Source organism: Amphiprion ocellaris, chromosome 15 (assembly GCF_022539595.1).
Source record: "Amphiprion ocellaris isolate individual 3 ecotype Okinawa chromosome 15, ASM2253959v1, whole genome shotgun sequence".
Lineage (NCBI taxonomy): Eukaryota > Metazoa > Chordata > Actinopteri > Pomacentridae > Amphiprion > Amphiprion ocellaris.
Window position 1 is genome coordinate 31808179 of NC_072780.1, and position 24451 is coordinate 31832629.

Sequence of the window (24451 nt, forward strand, 5' to 3'; positions counted from 1 at the left end):
GGGACTCAAGCAGTTCCTTCTTTTACTCACTATCTCCCCAGCCTTAGAAAAAAAAAAACCTGTTCACACGGCACAGATGAGGCTGAGGTACACAGGAAATGTTTGGCTCCATTGTACAAGTTTGGGTAAACAGTTTTGTGGGTTGCCCAGTAAGCCAGTGGGTCTGCCGTTCTTTCTACAATTGCCTTCTAAATAAAGGTTGCATTTAAGAAAAAAAAACAGAGGACGCATGCGCACCTTAAGGGTGACGAGAGAAAGCGGAACAGAAACTGTGAACTTCGATATAAAGGTTCGTATATGAGAATCCAAGTCAGTCTGTACATACTGTGATATACAATGTGGTACACTAATAATAGAACGTTACAATGATAAGACTAATAAATGGATAGTAGAGTAATAAATGGATATAGTAAAATCAGTGAAAACACGAAAAACATTTCCTTTGTAAACCCCGTGGCGCCGTGCTCTTACTGTGAAGAACCGTACAGGAAGTGTTACCTCCGCTGCCCTGCGCTAAGCTGTCGGTGTGACGCGGACGGATCCAGCAAGACACTGAGGAGTTCACCGGGAGATCTCCGTTAACCGGAGGATTTAATGAACAGTTTGGGTCTGCTCTGGATCGAATCGTTTTTTGTGTTTTTCTTCCCGCGCTGGTTCCAAAATGGCGACTGTTTCGGTGGATTCCGGTGAGTTTTCGGAGCTAAAGCTAAGCTAACGTTAGCTCGTCTCTGTGTTAGCAGGCTGTTAGCATTATTAGCGCCGAGTGTTTATCTGAGGTTCTTTAATAATCACTGATGTAAACAGCAGTTAGCCGGTTAGTTGCTGTGCTAACACCGTCAGACAGACTGACTCAGAGCTGATTAGTGATTATTCACCGAGTGGAAACTGTCGTCAGACCACAGATAAACTCATTATGAGTTTCTGTATCGATTAAGTGCTGAGTTGGTTTAAAGTCTGTTTCAGTTAAACGAAGCAGAGATCAGGTGAGGCTGTGGTTTACTCTGTCTTTAAAATAAACGAAACAAACCTTTTGTTGAACAGTAGCGTGTTTATAGATCAAACCGGTGATCAATAACTGACAGGCAGAGCTGCAGGATACTAAGCATTTAGTGTTTCTGCCACATATATTTAAAGGTTTGTTGAATTTCATGAGATGACTAAAAACTCTGGAAAGAATGAATCACTGACAAAGAGATTAGAGACAGTTTTTAGACTTTGCTGCTGATTTAAGTGATCAAACCAACAACAGACACAAGAACTTTTCTTCTGGTTCAGTCTTTGACAATTAGAACCGTGAGAATTCATACAGAAGCAGCAGAAAAAGTAGTTTACATTGATCGTCCTGCGCTCTTGTCACAGACTTAAAAACAATTTAAAAGGGAGAATTCTGTTATTGATGACTGATTGATTTATTTTATCTTTCAGGATTCAGCAGCCTGAAGCCTTAAAACTCAGAGTTCAGTCCGACCACCATGTAAACAGACCAGCAGGGAGTCCGACTGCACACAGGACCAGAACCAGGAGGTAACCAGGTGATAACCAGGTGATAACCAGGAATAACCGGTCACTACCCAGCAGCTGTCAGGGTGGCTGCACTGTCGTCCTGCTGCAGAAGCAGACTGATGGAGAGCGACTGTCGGATCCCCGTCGCCTGCTGCCGGCCGCGAGTCCTCGTCCTTCACGCTCTGTTCTGGGGCCTCGTCTCCCTCAGGTGAGTCTGTGGGCGGAGCCGAGAGAACCAAGAACCGGGACAGTCCAAGTTTCTATCACAGGAGGTTATAAGGTTCTGTTGCAGACAGTTCTAGGTTCTCGTGGAAACTGAAGTGGTTTTAAACTTAATTTCGAAGGTTCTGTTGAGTTCTGTGTGTTGTGGATTTAACAAGAAAAGCACTCAGAGATTGCAGTACTCCTCCAAGGCTGCTCAGTCGTCCTATCATTTCCAGCGGCTTAAATCTTGAAAAAACTCGTGGCAGAAATCACGGCAACATAGAATGTGTCCATTTAATATAGATGTACATACAAACAAAATGACGTTGCACTAAGCACAGACATTCGTTCTGCATGTGTACGTTATGTACGGATACTGAATCACATGACCTAAATATGTAGCGGGCGGTGGGAATCAATGGGACTCAGAAACACCCCCACAATTTAATCAGTTGTTCTTTGTATCATTTCCGTAGCACTTTACTGAGTGCTTAAATAAAAAGTAAATGGTGTGTTTTTGTGTTTCAGAGTGTTCGGAGCTGCTCTGCTGAGTGAAGAGAAAACTGCAGGTACCAACAGGCTGCATTCAACACCTCAAATCAAACATTCATTGAGTTGCAGCTGTTAAACCGTTGAACTGTGTTGTTCTGTGTGCAGTGGTGAAGTCTGTCGTCACCCCCTGCTGGCTGCTGGAGGAGTTCGTAGTGACGGGGGAGTGTGTTCGCTGCAACGACTTCGACTCTGTAAGTTTTAAAAAGATGCTTTATTCAGAGCCGTTTCTATCTTTGAATGCAGCACGAGACATTTTCTGAAAAAGTTCTTTGAAACCAATCATCAGCGTGTCAGCATCTGGAAGAACAGTTTCGGCCTTCGTAGCATAGAATCTGAATATTTGTAAAGATATTTGTGTAATTTTCAATTGATATTTTAATTACTGAGATAATTTTTTTGCCTCAGTAATTAATTGTTACAATGCAACAGAATTCCAAGTTTTGTCTCCCAGAAAGACCAAGAGAAACTCATCCATGCATTCATCTCTAGTAGACTGGATTACTGTAATGGTATTTTAACAGAACTTCCCAAAAAGAGCATTAAACAGCTTCAGCTCAATGCTGCTGCTAGAGTTTTAACCAGGACTAAGAGATCTGAACACATCACACCACTTCTAAAACCTCTACACTGGCTTCCAGTCAGTCACAGAATAGATTTTAAAACCCTACTGATTGTTTACAAATCCCAGAATGGTTTAGGCCCAGCATGCATCTGTGATATGTTCAGAGCATACAAACCTAGCAGGGCTCTTAGATCCAAGGACTCAGGTCAGCTGTTCCAGGCCTGAGTCCGGACTAAACATGGAGAAGCAGCATTTAGCTGTTATGCTGCAAACAAGTGGAACAAACTGCCAGTGGAGATTAAACTTTCACCAAACGTAGACACTTTTAAATCCAGGTTTAAAACATTTCTTTTCTCATGCGCCTATGCATGAGATCTGCACGATATCATTTAACTTTCTGCACCTCACTGCAATGCTCTTAATGTTTTATGTAAAGCACTTTGAATTGTCTCGGACATGAAGGGTTCTATACAAATCAACTTACCTTGCCTGAAATTGCTCGTCGACCCAGTTTCTGAACGGTCAAGCAGAAGCTGCTGATGATCTGAAATGGAATAAATTCTTACATTCAGTTTGTAGGAACAGCTGCTGTCTAACAAAAACCAAACACGTAACTTCAGCTGTTCCAGCTTCTGAGTGTTTCAGGTTTTTAACGTCGTCACTATGGATTAACACGTTCTGACTCACCTGGTGACAGCTGCAGGTGTCAACCAATCAGCTTCCTTCTTCTAAATCTACTTCACTGAGCAGAAAGCTGCACACTGGAGAACTTAAGTTCTGCAAAGGATTTGGATTGTGCAGTAAATCAGCCCTGCTGGGTGAAACTGGACCTGCAGCATCAGGACCACCAGAATCACATGTGGTTGTTCTGAATGTTTGTTGCAGAAGTCGCAGGCGGCCTGCAGACAGACAGGATACGTGGAGAAGGTGAACTGCACCAAGTCCAGCAGGGAGGAGTACAAGAGGTGAGACCACACCTGAACACACAATGACTGTTCAGACACACAAACACAACGTGAACAGAGCTGAAGCAAGTTTTATTAAACGCTAAGAAAGCTGTTTGACTAGTTTAGTTGAACTAGTTTGGTTTAACTTTAATGCAAACAGCCACAAAGCTCATAATGAAACTTCAGTTTGATGAACAAACGTCCAGCTTATCCTGGATCCTTAACAGCCAATCAGACGGATCGATGCTGAGATGTTCCTGAAAGACAAACTTTAGGGTCTAAAATCAAGGAATTGAACCAATATTGGGGTGTCATCTTTCTGATTGGTTGTTATTTTTAGCAGTCGATTCCCAATAAATAATAAAGTTTACTATAATGACAATAAATGTGAAAAACAAAATATTATTGCTCTCAATTGATTGATCAGTAAACGGAGAACATCGTTAGAACATCATAACATCATCATAATCCATAGTAATGAAGAAGTCTAGTTGTGAATGATCCGCTGCTGTTAATACAGAACATTTGATGTAAATCTGTTCCCAATATCAGTTTTTGGACTTGATACTAATAATCAGTATCAATCCAGGACACAAACTATAGTGATCAATCTTGACTCAAAACTACATTTTAATACAGCTGAACTCTATCTATCTATCTGTGTCTGTCTGTCTGTCTGTCTGTCTGTCTATCTATCTATCAGTCATTTTACTTCATTTAAAATCTTGATTTCGTAACGTCGTCTGACAACAAACACAGGACTGCTGTGAATTCACTCAGATTCACTGTAAAATGAACCTCAGAGAGAAAGTTAGAAGATAAAAAGTCTCATTCATCTGTCAATCACAGAGAGAGTCTTCTTCCTGAAGGGGGCGGGGCCAGCGGCATCTCCTTTCAAGCTACACACAGTGAAACCAGGATTATAGAGTCCTGGAGGAATCATTGATCTATGACTGACAGCAGCTGATAATCGATCAGATAATCAAACCGTCTCTCTCCCTCAGCTGTCGATCTGCTCTCATGGAGGAACATCTCTTCTGGAAGTTCGAGGCGGCCATGTTGGGTCTGACGGTTCTCTTCGCCGTCCTGGTTGTCGTCCGTCAGCGCTGGCTCGACCGCCTCGCCTCCGAGAAAGTCCGGCGCCAGATCGAGTCCATCTAGGACTCCAGAACCAGCATCAGAACCAGGATCGGGATCAGAACTGAATGCAGGAAGAACCTGCAGTGACTGTTGATTAAAACTGCTGAACATGACGAGGAGGTTCTGTTCCTGTTCTGCTTCATCTTCACCAGCGACTTAATATTCCCTCTTAACCCACAACAGACTGAGCAGCAGATTATGAGCCAGAACCAGGATCAGAACCTGGATCAGAACCTGAATCAGACCTTCAGTTTTCACTCTGGAGCCGACAGTCTGTCAGCTTACAATCTAGCTGTCAGATCTTATGATATCCAAACAGAACCGGGACAGACAGACACTGAGGCTCAAACTGGACCAGAACCTCAGACTGTCTCCACCTCCTTCACAGGTGAAGCCAGAATGTGTCAGAGCCGGATGCTGTGATGTGCAGCAGTGACATCATAGCGGTTCTGACCCACTCTGAGTGATGTCATCAGCTGCCAGGGCGTCTGTTTCTGCCACATTCTGACTTCATGTTTGGTTACATTCATGACCTGAAAACCAGGCGTGTGCACGAGACAAGCAGGCGTGTGCACGAGAACACAGCCATCCTGTGGAGGCGTGGCCAGTGGCTGATAACTCCGCCCACTGATTGGTCACATTGTCTCTGAGCCTCAGACAGCTGGAAGAAGTACTCACCTCTTTAAAGTACTAATATCACAGACTAGAAAGTACAAGTACCACAGAGTAGTAATAGTACCAACAGTATTCATTTCAGAGTGTTGAACAGAAGTTTCACTGTTGTGTCGAGTCAGACTGTTTATTAGGTCATTAAACTTTGTATCAATAATGTAATTGATCTGATCAGTTTGAAAATTAGTTTCATGTTAAAAGTCAGAAACAGACTTTAACAGGAAACTGGATTATTGAACCAGCAGAACCTTTCATTCTGAAAATGAAGCTTTATTGAAGTTTAATCAGTTGGACTCGTCATGTCTGCTCGCTGGGCTCTGATTGGTCCCTTCGCCAAACAAAGGGAGCCTCTGATTGGTCGGAGCATTTTGGACTCTTGTAAGTTTTTTCTCCTTTTTGTCAAACGTCTTCAAATACAGCAGCTGATTTTACTGTAAATATGTTTCTGCTTTTGTTTCTCTGTGAAGTTTCTGGTTGAATAAATGGAAGACAAACAACTTCTGTGTGATGTTTGGTGGCAGAAACTCCAGGTTCTAGTTCCACTTTATTCTAGTGATGTTCTTTGAAGGTTCTCCTGCTGGAATGTTCCTCTTCTTCTAGCATCTGATCAGCCAGTATTTTGGTTCATCCTCAGACATTCATGCTGCATCTAGAAACGTCATCAATGCCTTTTACACTCATGCAGCCTCATATCATCACACTTCCACCTCCGTGCTTCACTGTCAGGACGATGCATTCACTGTGGTAGTCCTGGTCAGGTTCACACCAAACATGCTGGACTCCATCTGAGTCCAACTTATTTATCTTCATCTGACCAAGAATGTTCTCCAACTTTCATCAGGCTTCTTTTATGTTCTTTAGCAAACTTTCCTCTGGAAGTTTAGTTCTGAGCAGCAACCAGGTTTTGTTCTTGTCCTCTGTCCATAGAGTTTGATGTTCTGAAGTGTCCTTCACACTCTGAGCTTCATGCAAACTCTGAATTCCATTCATAACCCCTGTACCAAGTCTGAAGCAGCTGCTGTCTGTTTTTCACCACTAGATTGTGAAAGTAGTTCACTGTCTGTGGAGTCATTTTAGGAGCTCTGATTAGTGGAACTATGGCTCCTTTTATACCTCCTGATTACTGCTGACTCTATGCTTTACTGGTTTTCCTGGATCCTTTTCCATCGTTGTCAAGTCTCACAGTCAGATTTTTCAGTCCCTCTGTTCAGTTCTTTTCCATATGGAGCCATGATGCAGACATAGATAGACCCAGTCCATAGGTCCAGAACTGAGAAAATTCTGCTTCAGTCAGACTGATTGGAAACCACAGCTGGATTCAGTTTTTTTTTTTTTTGAGTTTGAGATAAAATATTCTGCTGTTCAAATTAAAAGTACTGCAGTCATGAAGAGCTGATACAAGTCAGGATAATTCAATGAATGAATTAATTGAATCTGTTCAGACAGTTTCCAAAACTCAATTTGTTTCCAGCATCATAAAGTCAAGTTCCAAGGAACTGGAAGTTTTATCAGAGTCTAACTACAGAATAAAACTGACGTCGTAACCAAAACCTGAATCAATTGAGTTAAATCTGTCATTGTTGGAAACACATTTTTAGAGATTTTCTTTTTAAATAATTATCACAACATCTCTGCTGTTCTACTGAGGTTGTTCTGGTTCCTCCATTACTGCAACTCAGGGCCAACTGTTTATCTTCATTATTAATTGTTTCATAATTTTAAACTTCCATCTTTAGAAGAGTTAACAAAACAAAAATAAAAAAATAAATGAAACAAAATTGTCATTTTTAATAAAAGAAATCTATTCTTACATTTATTTAAACATTTGAATAACTTTTACATAAAAACAGGCAGAATTTATTCTCATAAAGAAAAATGAGTCGTCAGTATAAAACCAAAGTTTGTGGAGGTTTGTGTTTCTTTCAGAGACTTTGAACAAAGAAATGTGAACATCTGGAGCCTCGTGGGCAGCGACACACCTGACCGGACTTCTGGCTCCGCCCCCGACTCCGCCCCCAGCAGAACTTGTCCAGGTTACACTGAACAGGAAGCGCAGAGAGATGTTTTTATCCACAGTAAATATCTGATGAACTCTAACTACCAGCTGTGGTTTTTACCAGAACAGTGACTCTTCGTCTCTTCAGCCGCCGACAGAGTCCAGGAAGACGAACGACGTTGAATTCAGCGACCTGAAGGAGAACAGATCAGGTAAAATAAAATAAAAAATATTATATAATAATATAAAATAAAATACTGCAGATTTTCAAGTAAAATACTGCAGATAATCAGGTAAAATACTGCAGATAATCAGGTAATATACTGCAGATAATCAGGTAATATACTGCAGATATTCAGGTAAAATACTGCATATATTCGGGTAAAATACTGCAGATAATCAAGTAAATACTGCAGAAACACCTTCCCATTTCATCCAAATCTGTAGAGAGGAACACATCAACTCTTCTCATTGGCTGTTTCAGAATCATTGGTCAGGTGACCACAGGTGTAGCCAGTGAAACTCTTCTGATCAAACCACAAACTGATGCTATTTTATTCTTGACTTTCTTCATGTAACAGGTTTTCTAAAAGCAGCTGAAACCTGAACATACGTCGATATTTCAGTAATTGATTAGAGATCAATGATAACCTGACTATTATTATTATTATTATTGATCAGCTTTGTGTTTTTTCCCAGCATGCAGCTGTCCTACCTGCTGAGGCGTTGCAGGAGTGAAGTCGGGCAAACGGCCGCCGACTCTGTCCAGAGAAATGCAGCAGGTGAGCAGCAGGAACAACAGATACAGATTCATCTGTTGATCAGCTACTGATCACTCAATCAATAAATCAATCAATCAATTAATCAGTCAGTGAAATACTCCATTAATCAATCTATCGGCCATCCACAGACTTCTTCTTCTTCTGTGAAAGCAAACATCAGCTGAACAGTGAACATGTCGGAGGAGGAAACTTAATCCTCTTAATCTGCTTTAGGGGTCATATGACCAGATGATGACATCACACTGACCCGTCCAACACATCACAGTTACATCATCACACAGATGGCTTTGTTATACTAATATTCTACTTTTCTGTCCCTATAATACACAAAGATTTAGAATATTGGGAACATGTTAAACTGTGTCTGCTGTCGCCTCTTGTAACCTGATTATCAGAATAGTAAGTCACAGCTCCACTGAGCCAATTTAAATGGAACCCATTAGATCCACTCATTAGACTCAGACACTACAGTGGGAAAGTCTGAGGAGCTCAGCAAAGATCTGAAAAAGCAACTCATTGATTTGAACAAGTCAGAAAGTCACATGGAGCCACTTCAAAGCAGCTTCAGATCCCAAACCATCTGTTAGTCAGAATAAAGTTCATGGTCCAGTTGTGTTACTGCCACCATCAGGAAGAAAACACAAATTATCACCTGCTGCTGAGAGACGATTGGTCAGGATGGTCAAGAGTCAACCAAGAATCCTCAGAAAGCAGGTATGAATGGATGAGAAGCTGCTGTCAGTGTCCACAGGGTTTTACATCAACATGAGCTGAAAGGATCCATGAAGAAGGAAGTTCTTCCTCTAGAAGCAGAACCTTAAAGCTCCACTCAAGTCTGCTGCTGATCACATGGACAAAGAAAAGGCCTTCTGGAGGAAAGTTCTGTGGTCATATGGAATAAAAACTGAGCAGAAATCTGTTTGGAGGAGAGAAGGTGAGACCTTTAACCCCAAGAACACCAAACCTACCATCAAGCATGGTGGTGGCAGTATCATGCTCTGGGGCTTTCTAGAAGTGCTTCTGGACTGGTTTTGGACTGGTTTATGTTTGCTTTCAGTCTTGGTTTTTAATCTGATTTAAAGTTGCTTTAGGATTTATTTTACTCTGGATCTGGTCCTGGATGAGGACTGGTTTCAGACTGTCTTGGACTTTTTTTTTTTTTGGAAATAGTTTAGGTTTGGTTTTGTCCCCATTTTGTACTGTTTTTTCACTTTTTAGGACTGGTTTCAGACTTTCTACAACTACTTTCAGTTTTGATTTTGGACTGGTTTCAGACTGTATTCTGACTGGTTCTGAACATTTTTTGAACTGGTTTAGGTTTGATTTTGGTCCTGGTTTTAGACCTTTTAAGGACTGGTTTAGGACTGATTTCAGACTGTCTCGGGCAGGTATTTTCCTAACCCCAAGAACACCAAACCTACCATCAAGCATGGTGGTGGCAGTATCATGCTCTGTGTAACTGGAGCTTTAAACAAAGTAAACTGAATAATGAAGAAGGAGGATTACCTCCATGTTTTTTCAAGAAAACCTAAAACCTTCAGCAGAAGGTTGATCTTTGACACAGTTGGATGTTTTAACAAGACAATGAGCCCAAACACACATCAGGCGTGCTAAAGAAATGGTTCCATCAGGCTGGAATGAAGGTTCTAGACTGGTCTTCCCAAAGTCCTGACTTAAACCCATCAAGAACCTGTAGACTGATGAAGAAACAAGTCTGTCAGAAACTTGGGTGTCATGATTGATGACCAACTAACCTTTAAGCTCATGTGACCTCTGTTGCTCGATCGCGTCGATTTGTCTTGTACAACATCAGGAAGTTCATACCCTTCCTGTCTGAACATGCAGCACAACTCCTGCTTCAGGTACATGTCACCCCGCTCGTCAGATCGCTTCATAAAATTCAAAACTCTGACACCTACCAACAAAACTACAATCCCTCCTACCTGAACTCTCTCATTCAGGTCTACACAACAAAAGTCTCCTGATCCAGCCACCACAGCAGGGCCGGTTGATAGCTAAGCTCTTCTCCTCTGCAGTTCCATGGTGGTGGAACGAGTTACCAAACTCTGTTCCATCTGCAGAATCCCTCTCAGTCTTTAAGAAAAGATTAAAGATCAGCTCTTCACTGATACACCTTTGCACTTGACAAACTGCAAAAAAAGAAAAAAAATTCTATTACCTCCTGCACATCCTGTGGACACCAAGGTCCTATTATCACAGTTGAACTTGTTTTATGGCTCTTATCAAGGTTGTTTTCTCCTGACTAGATCCTTGCTTGTGTTGGATCTACTCTCAGATGTACGTCGCTTTGGATAAAAGTGAAAGTCAGAGTTTGACTGTAGTTAAACCATCAGCAGGAACATTAGCAGTTAGCAGGCTTACAGCTAACAGCTACTTTAGTGACGAAACTCCAGTTTATTCGGTCTGAGAGGAACTGGAACCAGCCAGAACCAACCAGAACCAGCCAGAACCAGCAATTTGACCTGAATTATCATCTGGCGGCAAACAAACGGTCAAACTCTCTGTTAACGGTGGAATATGATGGTTAGAGAGATGGTTAGATGGTTAAAGAAGCAGTAAACTCCCGATTCTGGACACTTCTGGGAACCTCAGGAAAACCTGCCATCTGCGTTGAATTTCACCTGTAAAACGGTGATTGATAAAGAGAAGTCAACTTCTTACAATGTTTCCTGATGGTCTGTCAAGGTTTGATTTTTTTGTAATTTTACAATATATTCTATTAATATCATCGTTTTAGTTTATTTTTTTTCATTTTTGATCTAATACAACACATTTGTATCAATCAGTGCTGAATGAAATGAAGTTAATTAAACGGATAGAAGAATTTCTCCTGTTTCTGGACTGCCTTTAGCTTTGATACAAACTCATTGAAATCACTACTGGTAATATAGAGCTGCAACAATTAATACGCTTCATCAACTATTTTGATCATCGATTAATCAGTTTGAATAATTAAATAAAAATGTGTATAAATTCTGTGATTTCAGTTTCTTCAATGTGAATATTTTCTGGTTTATTTCCTCCTTTATGACAGTAAACTGAAGATCTTTGGACAAAACAAGACATTTGAGGAAACTCTGGTCTACATTTTTCTCCATTTTCTGATATTTTAGAAGCAAAAATAAAAAATAATCAGCAGTAGAAATAATTGTTAGTTTCAGTCCTGATGTAATGATCAGAAAACAGTCAGAAGGAATGAAGTTTTCTGATAGAAAGATCATATTTTACATCTGAACTTCGTCTCCATTGACTGTAATAATAACAGAAATACAGTTGGATGTTTTCAATAACTATCACTGATGGCTCAGACCTTCATGCTGCCTGGAAGACTAAACTCAGGGGTTTGTCTTACAAAACGCAATAAATGAACAAACTTTTATTTGTGTTCGTGTCGTCTGCAGCCTATTTTAAGTCTGAATGTTGCGGTGTGTTGACAGTGTGTTGGTGTAGTGACAGTGAGCATCCAGCAGGTGGCGCTGTGAATCCTCCCTGCAGGTCTTCAGGAAACACAGTCGAGTGAATTTAAACAGCTTAAACTCCCATATCTGGATTACGAGTTCATGGAAACATAATTATCTGAAGAATCAAACAGAATTAATCCAAACTGAGCTGAAACTTTCATTTAAAGCTGCTGTCAGAGACTCACAGATTTAAATAAATGCCATTGTTGGTCTGTTGAAAGACGCTTTAGCAGTGCAGACAAACTTTATTTAGATCTAAACATTTAGATCGGGTTTTACTGCTGAACATAATGAAACATGAAGAATTACGTCTTCGGTTAAAACACAGCTGATCAGAATCCATCAGATTTTCAGGACTTGATCATTTTTTTGTTGAGGACAAACGCAGAAACCTCTACAAAAATCCCACATGTTAATGTTATGTTAACCTTTGGGAGACACTGTGAGGAGCTGCTGGACTAACAAAGATCTCAGGATCACGTGGAGATACAAACCTTCCAGCTGAGGTGGTGAATCTCTGGAGGTTCTCTGATGGAAACCAGCCGGTTCCTTCATCTGGGTTCGGTTTCTGCTAAAGTGAAGGAGTTTCCTTGAATCTTGTTCACTGTGATGTAAAATGTGGTGTGAGTTGGACAGATGTACCAGACCATGGCGGTGAAGAAGGAGCTGAGCTGGAAGGTGAAGCTCCAGCAAACAAAAGATCGAGATACAAGTTGCAAAATGAGTTTCTTCTAGAAGGTCTTGCTTCTCAGTCTGAGACAGTTTGAGGAGCTCTGAGTCACTGCTGCTTCTTCACGTCTAAAGGATCCAGCTGAGGAGGTTCACCATCTGCTTTAGATCCTCCTTCACACCATCCTTTGGAAGTTTTCAGCTGAGAGGCGATGCAGAACTCTGTGTAGGGGTCAAATATCTCATCTGGCCTGAGAACACTTTAGATAGTCCAAGAGGAAGCTGGAAAACACTGCTGGGAGAAAAACATCTGAAATCACCTGCTGAGTATGCTGAGACTGAATGCATGGATGGATGGACGGATGGATGGATGGATGGACGGATGGAGGGATGGATGGACGGATGGATGGATGGAGTCTCTGCATCATTAACCTGCAGCTGAAGGACTAACAGTCACAGCAGGTATAAATTAACTCAGGATGGAGGTGTCCAGGTTTATCCAACAATTACTTTGAGATGTATTTATAATGTTGGAAATGTGACCTCCAGTGAGATGATGGGTGGTGTCTCCAACCAGAAGACTGTTGACCAGAAACCAGATATAGTTCAGGAACTTAAGGAACCAAACAGAACCTTAGACTACTGATGTTACAGTTATTAATACGATATATTAGTTTGTGCAGATGATCAGATTTGATATCCCAGTAAACTAAATCTGGAGGTCACAGGTGGACCTCCTTCAGCTGGACCTCCATGTTTGACCTTCTCACGTCCTCTGGGATGTTTTTCATTACAGTGAAGAATTCAGACTGTTATTAGTTTTTTGGATTCCTGCTAACCGATCTTTAAGGCGGCGAGTCGCGGCGTCTGCCAGCAGAGTAATAAACTCTCAGATCCCATCAGCAGGATGAATTACAGACATACCAGACGGGATCATGAAACCCAACCAGAACCAGCTGATAAGAAAATGAAGCGTGCCGGCGTCGACTCATCAGGTCCGAAACATCTCGTCAGAACACAAACAGCTTCTTAACCTTTAATTCAATCTGCTGCCACTTTAAATGTCTGGTCTCAGGTGATGACTGAGTCATTCGTTTAACCTTCAGAAAAGATGCTTTGAAACTATTCACGTTTCACATTCACAAAATACAGTTCTTCAGTATCTGTGGAACTCTGGTGGGTGAAATGTTGTGTTTCTGAACATGTTGGTGACGCTGATGGTGTTATCAGCCAGTTTAGGACTAGTTTGACTTGGTTAAGGGATTCATTTAAAAAGCAATCTCCTCTCTGCAGACTGGCACTAATACTATTGATGTAACTTTCAGTCCATCCACCTGTCCATCCATCCATCCATCCCTCCATCCATCCATTTTCTTCAGTTTTTTCAGATTCAGTCTCAGCACGTGAAGCAGGTCATTCCAGATGTTTAACTCTTTTCCAGTTTCTTCCTGGAGGGTCTTGAGGTGTTCTCAGGTCAGATGAGATATGTGTTCCCTGCACAGAGTTCTGCACCTCCTCCCAGCTGAAAACCTCCAGTAGAACAAGGATCCTAGCCAGATGTTGAACCACCTCACCTGGATTCTTTCTACAACTCTTCTCTGAGCTCCTTCCAGATGTCTCAGCTGCTCACCTCAGACAGGTTGGACCTCGGGGAGGAGCGAGACTGAGTGATTCAAGGACCTCAGTGAATCTTGGACCAGGAAGCAGCAGAACCTCACATGGAGTAAAGAGACTGGGGTTCTTTCTGGAGCCAGCTTGAAGGGGAACATCTGGTGTCCTCAGACCATGAGGTTTGGTGGGGTATAGCCAAGAGAAGGGTGAAGCTGCTTCACACCTGACCTACCAGGCCTTGGGTCAGGTGTGCTGTAAATTAGGTGGCAGAAAAAGCAGGGCATCTGGACGTGCTGCCCCCTGGTGGCGAACAAGTGGACTGCACTGAGTTAGATGTTAGAAAGTTTTTCTTTTATTCTCTTTCAAACTGGTCTCTACCAATTAGTGTCCAGAAATCTGCCTTCTGCCAGCATCTACCATACTGTAAAAAGAAATCTGTGAAAAAAAGGTGCCAGAAAAATTATGCAGAATGCTGTAACAAATAACAGAACATACCTATTAGATTATAATAGTTTTTACTCATTTAAATGCAGTAAAGCAGTCAATGATCACACATTATAAAAGAAGCAACTCTCATTCATAGAAATATAGATTTTTGATGAGGACATTGTTTAGTTATGGACAGTTAAAGCATAAATTAGTGGTGGGTTGCGATTTTAAAAGTTAATCTAATTATTTAGAGGCTTTGTAATTAATTAATTGCGGTTAATCACATTTTTGCCAAATAGTAATTTTTGACACAATAAACAAAGTTTTTCAATTCAAATACATTTTGGTTGATGTCTGAATCAGTGAATACACATATACGTGAACTTAAACAACAAAAATTTTTGTTTCATTTATGTTTATCTGCATTTTTCATCTGTCTACTACATTCACAGATTATTGCAAACTCAAAGTGCAATTATAGTGATTATATTCAACATTTTAAGACTTTGTGTAAACTCAAGCACTTTGAATGTCTTGAAAAGTGGTCTATTATGGGATGGCTACACCGTTAGCTGGTGCCAGGACTGTTGTAGCTAATGTGTCCACAGGATTGTGAATTTCTCGCATGCCATTCATTATCTATGTGAAACGCATCACATTGCATGCTGGTTTTGTTGCAGCACGTTTTGAGCTACGTTCCAGTGCGTCTTCTCAGAACTCACTTGCATAAAGTAGTTTCATTTCTACTTTATGCAAATACAGACATCTAAACCAGCCATGGTTGAACTAAAATGAGGACAGATTCAACAACTGCACAGCGCATTTCTTGCCTCAAATACTTTCAGAAATACTTTTTGCTCAACTGTTTGCGACAGCCGCCATGTTGCTCCGACGTTTCTACCGGACTGAAGCTAAAGCGTTGTCATGTGACCAGCTAGTGGCCCACTTCAGTGCGTTGTGTGGCTCTTCATCACGGCTGGCAAACAGACTTAAGGTTCATTACCACCACCTACTGGACTGGAGTGTGCATCAGTGTTACCAGTGTGGCAGAAATTAGGGAACCGAGAAAGGTGCCATTAAATGCGTTATTTTTTATACGTGTTATTTTTTCTGTAATTAATTAAATGAAATTAACGCATTAAAGTCCCAGCCCTAGTTTAAATGATACTTTTATCAGTGAATTTTCGAGTTGATAACTGTAATCTATAGTAATAATTGGTGGCCTCCCTGAGCCTGGTTCTTTTGCAGGTTCCTTTTGTGTTCCCAGTAAATGGAAGGTTGCTTGGTTCCCTCCTTCTGTTACCAAGTGCTGCTCAAAGGGAAGCCAAAGAGAACTTTGGATTGTTGGCTTTTCTGTTTAAACTTTGTAATGTCTTCACCTACTGTGTGCTGAGATGTTGTATGTTGTGAACTGGTGCTATGTGAAGAAAACTGAATTGAAACAGAGACTGAAATATTTTAACAAAACAGGGAAACTCAGTAAAATAACAGCAAATTGTCCCAAAGATTACAGTCTGTAGGGATCGGTACCAGTGTTTCCAGTCAGACTCTCCAACACTTTGGTTATTTCAGGTCCATCCGTCCTCCAGGGACAGACGGAGGACAGACGGATGGACGGATGAAAGGCTAACGGACAGATTAATGGACGGAGGCTCTATAAACATGTAAATCTGACCTTACAGGGTTTCAAAGCTGCAGCGGCGGCTGAATGAAGCAGCGCTGCTTTAAAAAGCTTCTTCAGCCGTAGAGCTGCTCTCCTCTTACAGCCAGAGACGTCTGACACAGAGGAGGCTTTGATACCCAAATACCACAGAAACCCTCCAGAAACCCCCTTTACTGGCCCGGTACTGCCCCGACATCCCCCCACCGCCTCCATTATCCTGAGAGGGACTGAGGGGATCTCCAGGGAGGGTCAGCTGCTTTTACCTGCTTTTACATCAGACACAGAAGACATTTCTGAGTTCTCCCTCCTCCTTCATGGTTGTTCTGTTTCCACAGAGCTGCAGGATTTTAGATTGTCATGAAAAATGAACCACAGTGAAGAAAAATGAGTTCAGAGGGTTAAAAACACAACTGAGGTGATGCTGGTGGACCTCAGAGATACAGTGAAGCTGTGTGAGGCTTCAACACATTAACCTGAACCTCTCACACACACTTACAAAAATAATAACAATATTAACACACAGGTGTCCAGTGGGGTAAGATTCTGCTCTCTGATTGGCTCCCAGGTGTCTGATGGCATCCAGGTAACCACAGGTAGCCTGTCTTCAGGTTATTTTAACATTTTTTTCAACTTGTCTGTTGAAATAATGTTAAAATAACAGTTTAAACATGAGGACAGGTGAGCTGTTGGCGCCGACACGTGACTCAGAGTCGTCTTTATTGAAATAAAGGTGAGTTTGGTGCTTGTCCTCTGTGACACCTGTCTGAATCCAGGTGTGACCCAGTTCTGGACAGGTGAATGATGTGGACCGGGCCTACGCTGGATCCGGTTCCAGATGGGGCTACATTGTTCTGCTCTGATTGTTCTGCAGGTTCTATCGGAGGATCTGGTGAAACCGGAGTCACTGCTAATGTCCAGACTGGGAGTGTGTTTGTCGGAGGGGGATTCCCTGATGTGTGAGGACACAGTTTGTTTTAATGAGGACTGATGGGTCAGAACCATTGAGCAACGTCAGGAGAACCTTTGACAGAAAAACCCTCCTTCAGGCTCCTGCTGATGATGATTAATGTGTCAAAACAGAAATGCTTTAATAAACTAGAACCAAAACTCAGATCAGCTGGAGAAATTAAGATTTAAATCTAATAAATCACAAAAACAACACAAAGAATCCTCAATACGAACATTTATGTTTTCAAAATGACAAGCTTTATTGATAAATGAGGAAGTTTAGTTCATAAACTGAGAAACATTTGAACCTTTTTGTTAACATGAGAAAACTTCAAATATAAAGAAATTTTCTTTGGATAAAATGAGGAACTTTCTTCTTATAGCAAAAGTCTTTTTGTTAAATAGAGAAATGTTTTCTAATTGTTACAAAAAACTCTCCTTAAACATGAACAACACATTTCAACAAAACAAGAAAATGAGAGATGAGTCACAAAAGAAACTAATTAAAGGAATCAAACTTTCATGTTTTACTATTTTCTGAAAAAAAACACAACTGAGCTGATGCTGGTGGTCCTCACAGATACAGTAAAGTTATGTGAGGCTTCTTCACCTGCAACAAAGAAACCTGAACCTCACACACACACACACACACACACACACACACACACACACACACACACACACACACACACACACACACACACACACTGTGTCCTGACATTTAGGCTGATATAAAAAGCCGTCAGACTCTCAGCCTCCACATTCCTGCAGTGCAATACTGAAGTACTGTAACAGTCACCTGTCCTACCTGAGCTCACCTGTCCTACCTGCACCGATCAGGGACCCGTCTGACCTCACAGCACCATGTTCACCAGGTACGTCCAGCAACACAACAACAACAACAACGCAACATGACAACACCTGACTAAGCTGGAAACGCAGCGTTATGATGCTTAGATGTGTGCATCTGTGTGTGTGTGTGTGTGTGTGTGTGTGTGTTATTGTGTGTGTGGGTCCTCAGGTGTGTTCAGGTGTGTTCAGGTGTCAGACTGCAGCAGACCTGATTTACATCATTTCATGATTTTGGTAGTTTTTCTGAAAATGATATGTTTTCATTCAAACCCTTTTAAAATTAAATGATTCAAATTATAATCACATTTGTGACATCAGAGGTGTGGCATCACGTTCTGGCTGCTGATTGGCTGAAACCTTAAACTGATCTGAACCTGAGTATTTCTAATTGGCTGGTTGAATGAGACAAAACCTCAGATTTCCAAAATTTTTTTGCAGGTGTTTTCTGTCAAACTGAAGCTGATCGTTCTGACTGATGGAATAAAATCAATGAAACCAGCTTCTGACTCCTGATTGGCTGAAACCTTAAATCGATCTGAGCATTATTATTTCTGTTGTTTTATATATATATATATATATATATGTGTGTGTGTGTGTGTGTGTGTATATATACATACACACACACACACACACACACACATATATATATATATAGATAGATAGATAGATAGATATATTGATATATATATTGATATCAAAAGTCACCTGATGAAGACGTTTTCTGTCAAACTGATCATTCTGATGGATCCAAATGCAATCTATAAAGGCAGGTTCAGGCTGCTGATTGGCTGAAACCTGTCAGATCAATATCAACATTATGATTTTTAAAAATCTTGACAACAAAAGCCTGAATATTGAAAACAAATTCTGACTGTTTGGATTTAAATGATCTATACAGATGTTTTCTGATTGGTCTGATTGATCAAAAAAAAATCAACATAAACAAATTCAGAAGCTGCTGATTGGCTGAAACTTAATTAAAACGTTATGTAAAATCTCAACTTGAAAAAATATTCTGCAGAAATTTTGTGATCGATCTGATTGATCCGATCAGTTTCTGTCAGAGGGTCAGAAACTGACTGACAAACTCCACATGTTCTGCTGCTGCTCTATACAGATGATAAATTATTTGCAATATTCATATTTATAATATAGTTAACAGAGAAATAAAGCCAGGCGATGAGCCAATCAGAGCACATCTTGACACAGGGGGCGGAGCTAAATACTAAAGGTTGCTTTTGCGTTGCAGGAACGTTGTTCTTCTGTTCTCTCTGCTGGTTCTGCTGGTGGAAGGAGACCTCGACTCCAATGGTGAGTTTAAAGAACAAAAGCTGTGAAAAAAATGAAACTGCAGCAGATTAATCAAGCTGTGTGATGTTCACAGATGCTGGAATACAAGCCATGTCCACAGGTAAACTCACCTGTCTGCACACACACACACACACACACACACACACACACACACACACACACACACACACAGGTATATTATAATTCCATCAGCTGAGCATCCAAACATTCTGTGAAACGGCTGATTTTACCTGAGCTCAGGTGTGTTTGTTTACATAAATCTCTCTCTTTTTTAAAGAAAAAACTTGTTTACGCTCACAGATAATAATGTTACAAACATTTATTATTACCTGCTCTCATTCAGTATTTTTGTAACTTTACTGGTATTTTTGTGTGTTTCAGTAACACAGAAAATATTTGCAAAATGACATGAAAGAATTTTGTAAAATTCTACTTTAAAAAAAAAAAATCTAACTGTTCTCTGTCTCACCTGCCAGATAAAGATTCAACGTCTGACGAGGCTCCTACAGGTGAGTCTCAGGTGACGTCATCAGACTGTGGACATGAGGTCAGCTTGTGTTGATGCTAACGTGTGGTTTGTTGTTGCAGAGAGCATGAACGCTGTTTCTCCTGATCAACCTGGTAAGAAACTGAGGAGCTTCAAAAACACATCAGATTAAACTGACTCTAACAACAGCTTCCAATAACACGTCAATTTTTCACATTTATTTAATGATGCATTTTTATTTTTGATTAAAATTATAGGTTTTGACATTTGTGGATTTTTCAAAGCAAAATATGTGTTTCATATTTTTGACAGTTATGAATTTTCTTTATAGATTTAAAAAAAAACCAAACATTTGATTTAAGATTATTTTGGTAAATGTTCCAAAGATCCAACACTGGAGAAGAAATCAAAGAAGAACTGAGACCAGATTAGTGGATCAGAACTCAATTTGTTCTTCTTTCTTCTCCAAAGAATCCAGTTCGGGAGATTTCTCTGAACATAAACTGATATAATAATTGGATTAATTAGTTATATTATAGTGATATAATATAATATATTGCAGTGAAATTGTATATTATATTGTACTCTAATGACAGAAAGTAAAGCAGCTCCAACTTGCTGCTATAATCAGACATCGGTCAGAGGAACAAATGGAGCTTCCACTGAAGGTTCTGAGTTCTTGTTCTTTCACTAATGAACCACTAGGTGGAACCCTGAGAACACCGAGGTTCTAGTAAAGTTCTTCTTCAGGAAACTGAACAGAAACAAACTCAAAACTAAATAACCGAACTGAGTTTCAGAGTCACAGAATCAGGAAGTTTATCTTTGACTTACCTGTGACTTACCTGGAAAATTACCTGCAACTTACCTGAGGTCACATGACCTGTCATACATGATAGACAATCTTTCAGTGATCTTTAATCATGTCTGAATCTGAAAACCGATCAACAATAAACCTGGTTACCATGGCAGCTGTCAGTGGGATGCTACCTGGTTACCATGGCAGCTGTCAGTGGGATGGTACCTGGTTACCATGGCAGCTGTCAGTGGGATGCTACCTGGTTACCATGGCAGCTGTCAGTGGGATGGTACCTGGTTACCATGGCAGCTGTCAGTGGGATGGTACCTGGTTACCATGGCAGCTGTCAGTGGGATATTACCTGGTTACCATGGCAACTGTCAGTGGGATGCTACCTGGTTACCATGGCAGCTGTCAGTGGGATGGTACCTGGTTACCATGGCAGCTGTCAGTGGGATGCTATCTGGTTACCATGGCAGCTGTCAGTGGGATGCTACCTGGTTACCATGGCAGCTGTCAGTGGGATGGTACCTGGTTACCATGGCAGCTGTCAGTGGGATGGTACCTGGTTACCATGGCAGCTGTCAGTGGGATATTACCTGGTTACCATGGCAACTGTCAGTGGGATGCTACCTGGTTACCATGGCAGCTGTCTGTCTGTCAGCTGATTACTGACAGTTAATGTGTTTTTTATTAATATTTGTGTATAACTGTGATCTGTCTCCAGATGAACCTCAGTTTTATGGAGCAGTAGCAGGTAAGAACACCTGAACATCACACTCATGATCACATGACCACATTACTGTCAGCTGGTAGGTCACATCTGATCTCGTCGCTCACCTGTTCATGTGTTCACCTGTTCACTTGTTCACCTGTTTCAGACACCAGCAGCTCCAGTTCAGAGGCAGCAGGTAGTGACAATGACTTTCTCCTTTCATACATTCACATTATTTACATCCGTTCATCTGTTCATGTATCTACCAACAACTCATTCATTCATTCATTCATTCATTCATTCATTCATTCATTCATTCATTCATTCATTCATTCATTCATTCATTCATTCGTTTATTCCTTCATTCATTCGTTCATTCATTCATTCGTTTATTCATTCATTCATTTGTTCGTTCATTCAGTCATTCATTCATTCATTCATTCATTCATTCATTCATTCATTCATTTATTCATTCACTTGTTTATTCATTCATGCATTAATTAATTAATTAATTAATTCATTCATTCATTCATGCATTCATCATGGGTTGTCATGTGTTGATTAATGAATTCATTCATTCATTCATTTGGTTTTCATCTTGTAGCTCCAGAAGCCAATCAGGTGACAGCACCTGGTAAGTCCTGCCTTCTTTTTCATCATATCATCATTACATCTATGTGGATTGATTGATTGATTGATTGATTGATTGATTGATTGATTGATTGATTGATTGATTGATTGATTGATTAATTGATTGATTGATTGATTGATTGGTTTCAGAGCCTCCTGCAGCTGCTGCTAATAGTGTGGAGGAAGAAGATGGTGAGACACAAAGAGACACAAAACAACGACCAAGAGACACAAAACAACGACAAAGACACAAATCTACCACAAAAAGACACAAAACAACCACAAAGGGACACAAAACAACCACAAACAGACTCAAAACAACCACAAAAGGACACAAAACAACCACAAAGAGACACAAAACAACCACAAAGGGAGACAAAACAACCACAGAGACACAAAACAATCACAAAGAAACACAAAACAACCACAAAGAGACACAAAACAACTACAAAGAGAAAAAACAAAACAACCACAAAGAGACAAAACAACCACAGACACAAAACAACTACAAAGAGACAAAACAAAACAACCACAAAGAGACAAAACAACCACAAAGAGACAAAACAACCACAAAGAGACAAAACAACCACAAAGAGACACAAATCAACCACAAAGAGACACAAAACAACCACAAAGAGACAGAAATCAACCACAAAGAGACAAAACAGCCACAGAGACACAAAACAACCACAGACACAAAACAACAACAAAGAGACACAAAACAAAACAACTGCAAAGTGGATGTCTTCCAGATGTTTTTTCTCCTCCAGATGTTCGTGTTCATTGTTTGTTTTATTCTTTTTTCTTTCAGAGGATGACGCCGTCGACTCTGACGAAGGCGGGAAGAAGAAGTTCAGGTCTCGCTCAGCTAAGCCTCAGAGCCCCGCCCACGTTGTCCAAAGCCCCGCCCACATCGTCCAAAGCCCCGCCCTCCCGCCGCAACCTGTCATCCCTCAACCCAAAGCAGTGGTGGTGAGAAGGACGTCCAAGAGGAGGTCCAGGACCAACAGGCGCCAGATCTAACACAACACACACAACAAACACACACACTCAGACACACAACATGTAATCTATCACACGTCTGATCACGCACAGACACACAAACACACAGCAGGTTCATGTTCTGACTCACAACCAACACAGCTGTTTGTGTCCAGGAGCCACATTCAACACAACTTTATTCATACTGTTTGTCAATCAATCAGCTGATCTGAGACCAAACAGGAAAAGTCAAGATTTCAACATGGTGTTTCTGGTATAAATGTGTTTGTTTCTGGTATAAACATGTTTGTTTCTGGTATAAATATATTTGTTTCTGGTATAAACATGTTTGTTTCTGGTATAAATATGTTTGTTTCTGGTATAAATGTGTTTGTTTCTGGTATAAATATATTTGTTTCTGGTATAAACATGTTTGTTTCTGGTATAAATATGTTTGTTTCTGGTATAAATGTGTTTGTTTCTGGTATAAACATGTTTGTTTCTGGTATAAATATGTTTGTTTCTGGTATAAATGTGTTTGTTTCTGGTATAAGCGTGTTTGTTTCTTGTATAAACGTGTTTGTTTCTGGTATAAATGTGTTTGTTTCTGGTATAAATATGTTTGTTTCTGGTATAAATGTGTTTGTTTCTGGTATAAATGTGTTTGTTTCTGGTATAAATATGTCTGTTTCTGGTATAAATGTGTGTTTTCTGGTATAAATATGTGTTTTCTGGTATAAATGTGCTTGTTTCTGGTTTAAATGTCTTTGTTTCTGGTATAAATGCATGTTTTCTGGTATACATGTGTTTGTTTCTGGTATAAATGCGTGTTTTCTGGTATAAATGTGTTTGTTTCTGGTACAAATGTCTGTTTCTGGTATAAATGTGTGTTTTCTGGTATACATGTGTTTGTTTCTGGTATAAATGTGCTTGTTTCTGGTTTAAATGTCTTTGTTTCTGGTATAAATGCGTGTTTTCTGGTATACATGTGTTTGTTTCTGGTACAAATGTCTGTTTCTGGTATAAATGTGTGTTTTCTGGTATACATGTGTTTGTTTCTGGTATAAATGTGCTTGTTTCTGGTTTAAATGTCTTTGTTTCTGGTATAAATGCGTGTTTTCTGGTATACATGTGTTTGTTTCTGGTATAAATGCGTTTTTTCTGGTATAAATGTGTTTGTTTCTGGTACAAATGTCTGTTTCTGGTATAAATGTGTGTTTTCTGGTATACATGTGTTTGTTTCTGGTATAAATGTGCTTGTTTCTGGTTTAAATGTCTTTGTTTCTGGTATAAATGCGTGTTTTCTGGTATACATGTGTTTGTTTCTGGTATAAATGTGTGTGTTTCTGGTGTGCATGTGTGTTTTGTGTATGAATGTGGCTCCTGGACTTCAGCTGACTTCAGTATTTCAGCTGCTCAGTTCATCATTTTTCTGTGTTTTACTTTGATTTATTCGGTTTGAAATGTCTTCTGTTTGTTCTGTTATCTGATGTTAATAAAGTTAAACTGAACATGA

At 40.3% G+C, this 24451-nt stretch overlaps 3 protein-coding genes across 4 annotated transcripts; 2 read left to right on the forward strand and 1 right to left on the reverse strand.

Moving 5' to 3' along the window:
* Window positions 1-494: 494 nt before the first annotated feature.
* Window positions 495-6077, forward strand: jtb (jumping translocation breakpoint). Of its 2 annotated transcripts, none has more exons than XM_055018244.1 (6): window positions 495-686; window positions 1426-1711; window positions 2236-2276; window positions 2365-2450; window positions 3707-3786; window positions 4618-4753. In XM_055018244.1, the coding sequence occupies exons 2-6, from the start codon at window positions 1623-1625 to the stop codon at window positions 4712-4714; spliced, it is 393 nt and encodes a 130-aa protein (XP_054874219.1). In that variant the 5' UTR covers window positions 495-686; window positions 1426-1622; the 3' UTR covers window positions 4715-4753. The 2 variants fall into 2 exon arrangements, with proteins under 2 accessions (XP_054874219.1, XP_023151918.1); XM_023296150.3 differs by lacking the exon at window positions 4618-4753 and adding an exon at window positions 4773-6077 and having other exon boundaries at window positions 496-686.
* Window positions 6078-7358: 1281 nt separating this feature from the next.
* si:ch211-191i18.4 (uncharacterized protein LOC799350 homolog) lies at window positions 7359-8546 on the reverse strand. Its single transcript, XM_035941936.2, has 3 exons — window positions 8292-8546; window positions 7698-7769; window positions 7359-7619 (listed from the first exon to the last, which is right to left on the reverse strand). The coding sequence occupies exons 1-3, from the start codon at window positions 8388-8390 to the stop codon at window positions 7503-7505; spliced, it is 288 nt and encodes a 95-aa protein (XP_035797829.2). The 5' UTR covers window positions 8391-8546; the 3' UTR covers window positions 7359-7502.
* A 9370-nt stretch (window positions 8547-17916) lies between these two features.
* On the forward strand, window positions 17917-24451 carry si:ch211-133n4.6 (uncharacterized protein LOC797776 homolog). Its single transcript, XM_035948316.2, has 10 exons — window positions 17917-18035; window positions 19262-19323; window positions 19397-19423; window positions 19800-19832; window positions 19912-19944; window positions 21337-21366; window positions 21491-21520; window positions 21929-21958; window positions 22105-22146; window positions 22766-24451. Exons 1-10 carry the CDS (start codon window positions 18025-18027, stop codon window positions 22975-22977), a joined length of 510 nt encoding a protein of 169 aa, XP_035804209.1. The 5' UTR covers window positions 17917-18024; the 3' UTR covers window positions 22978-24451.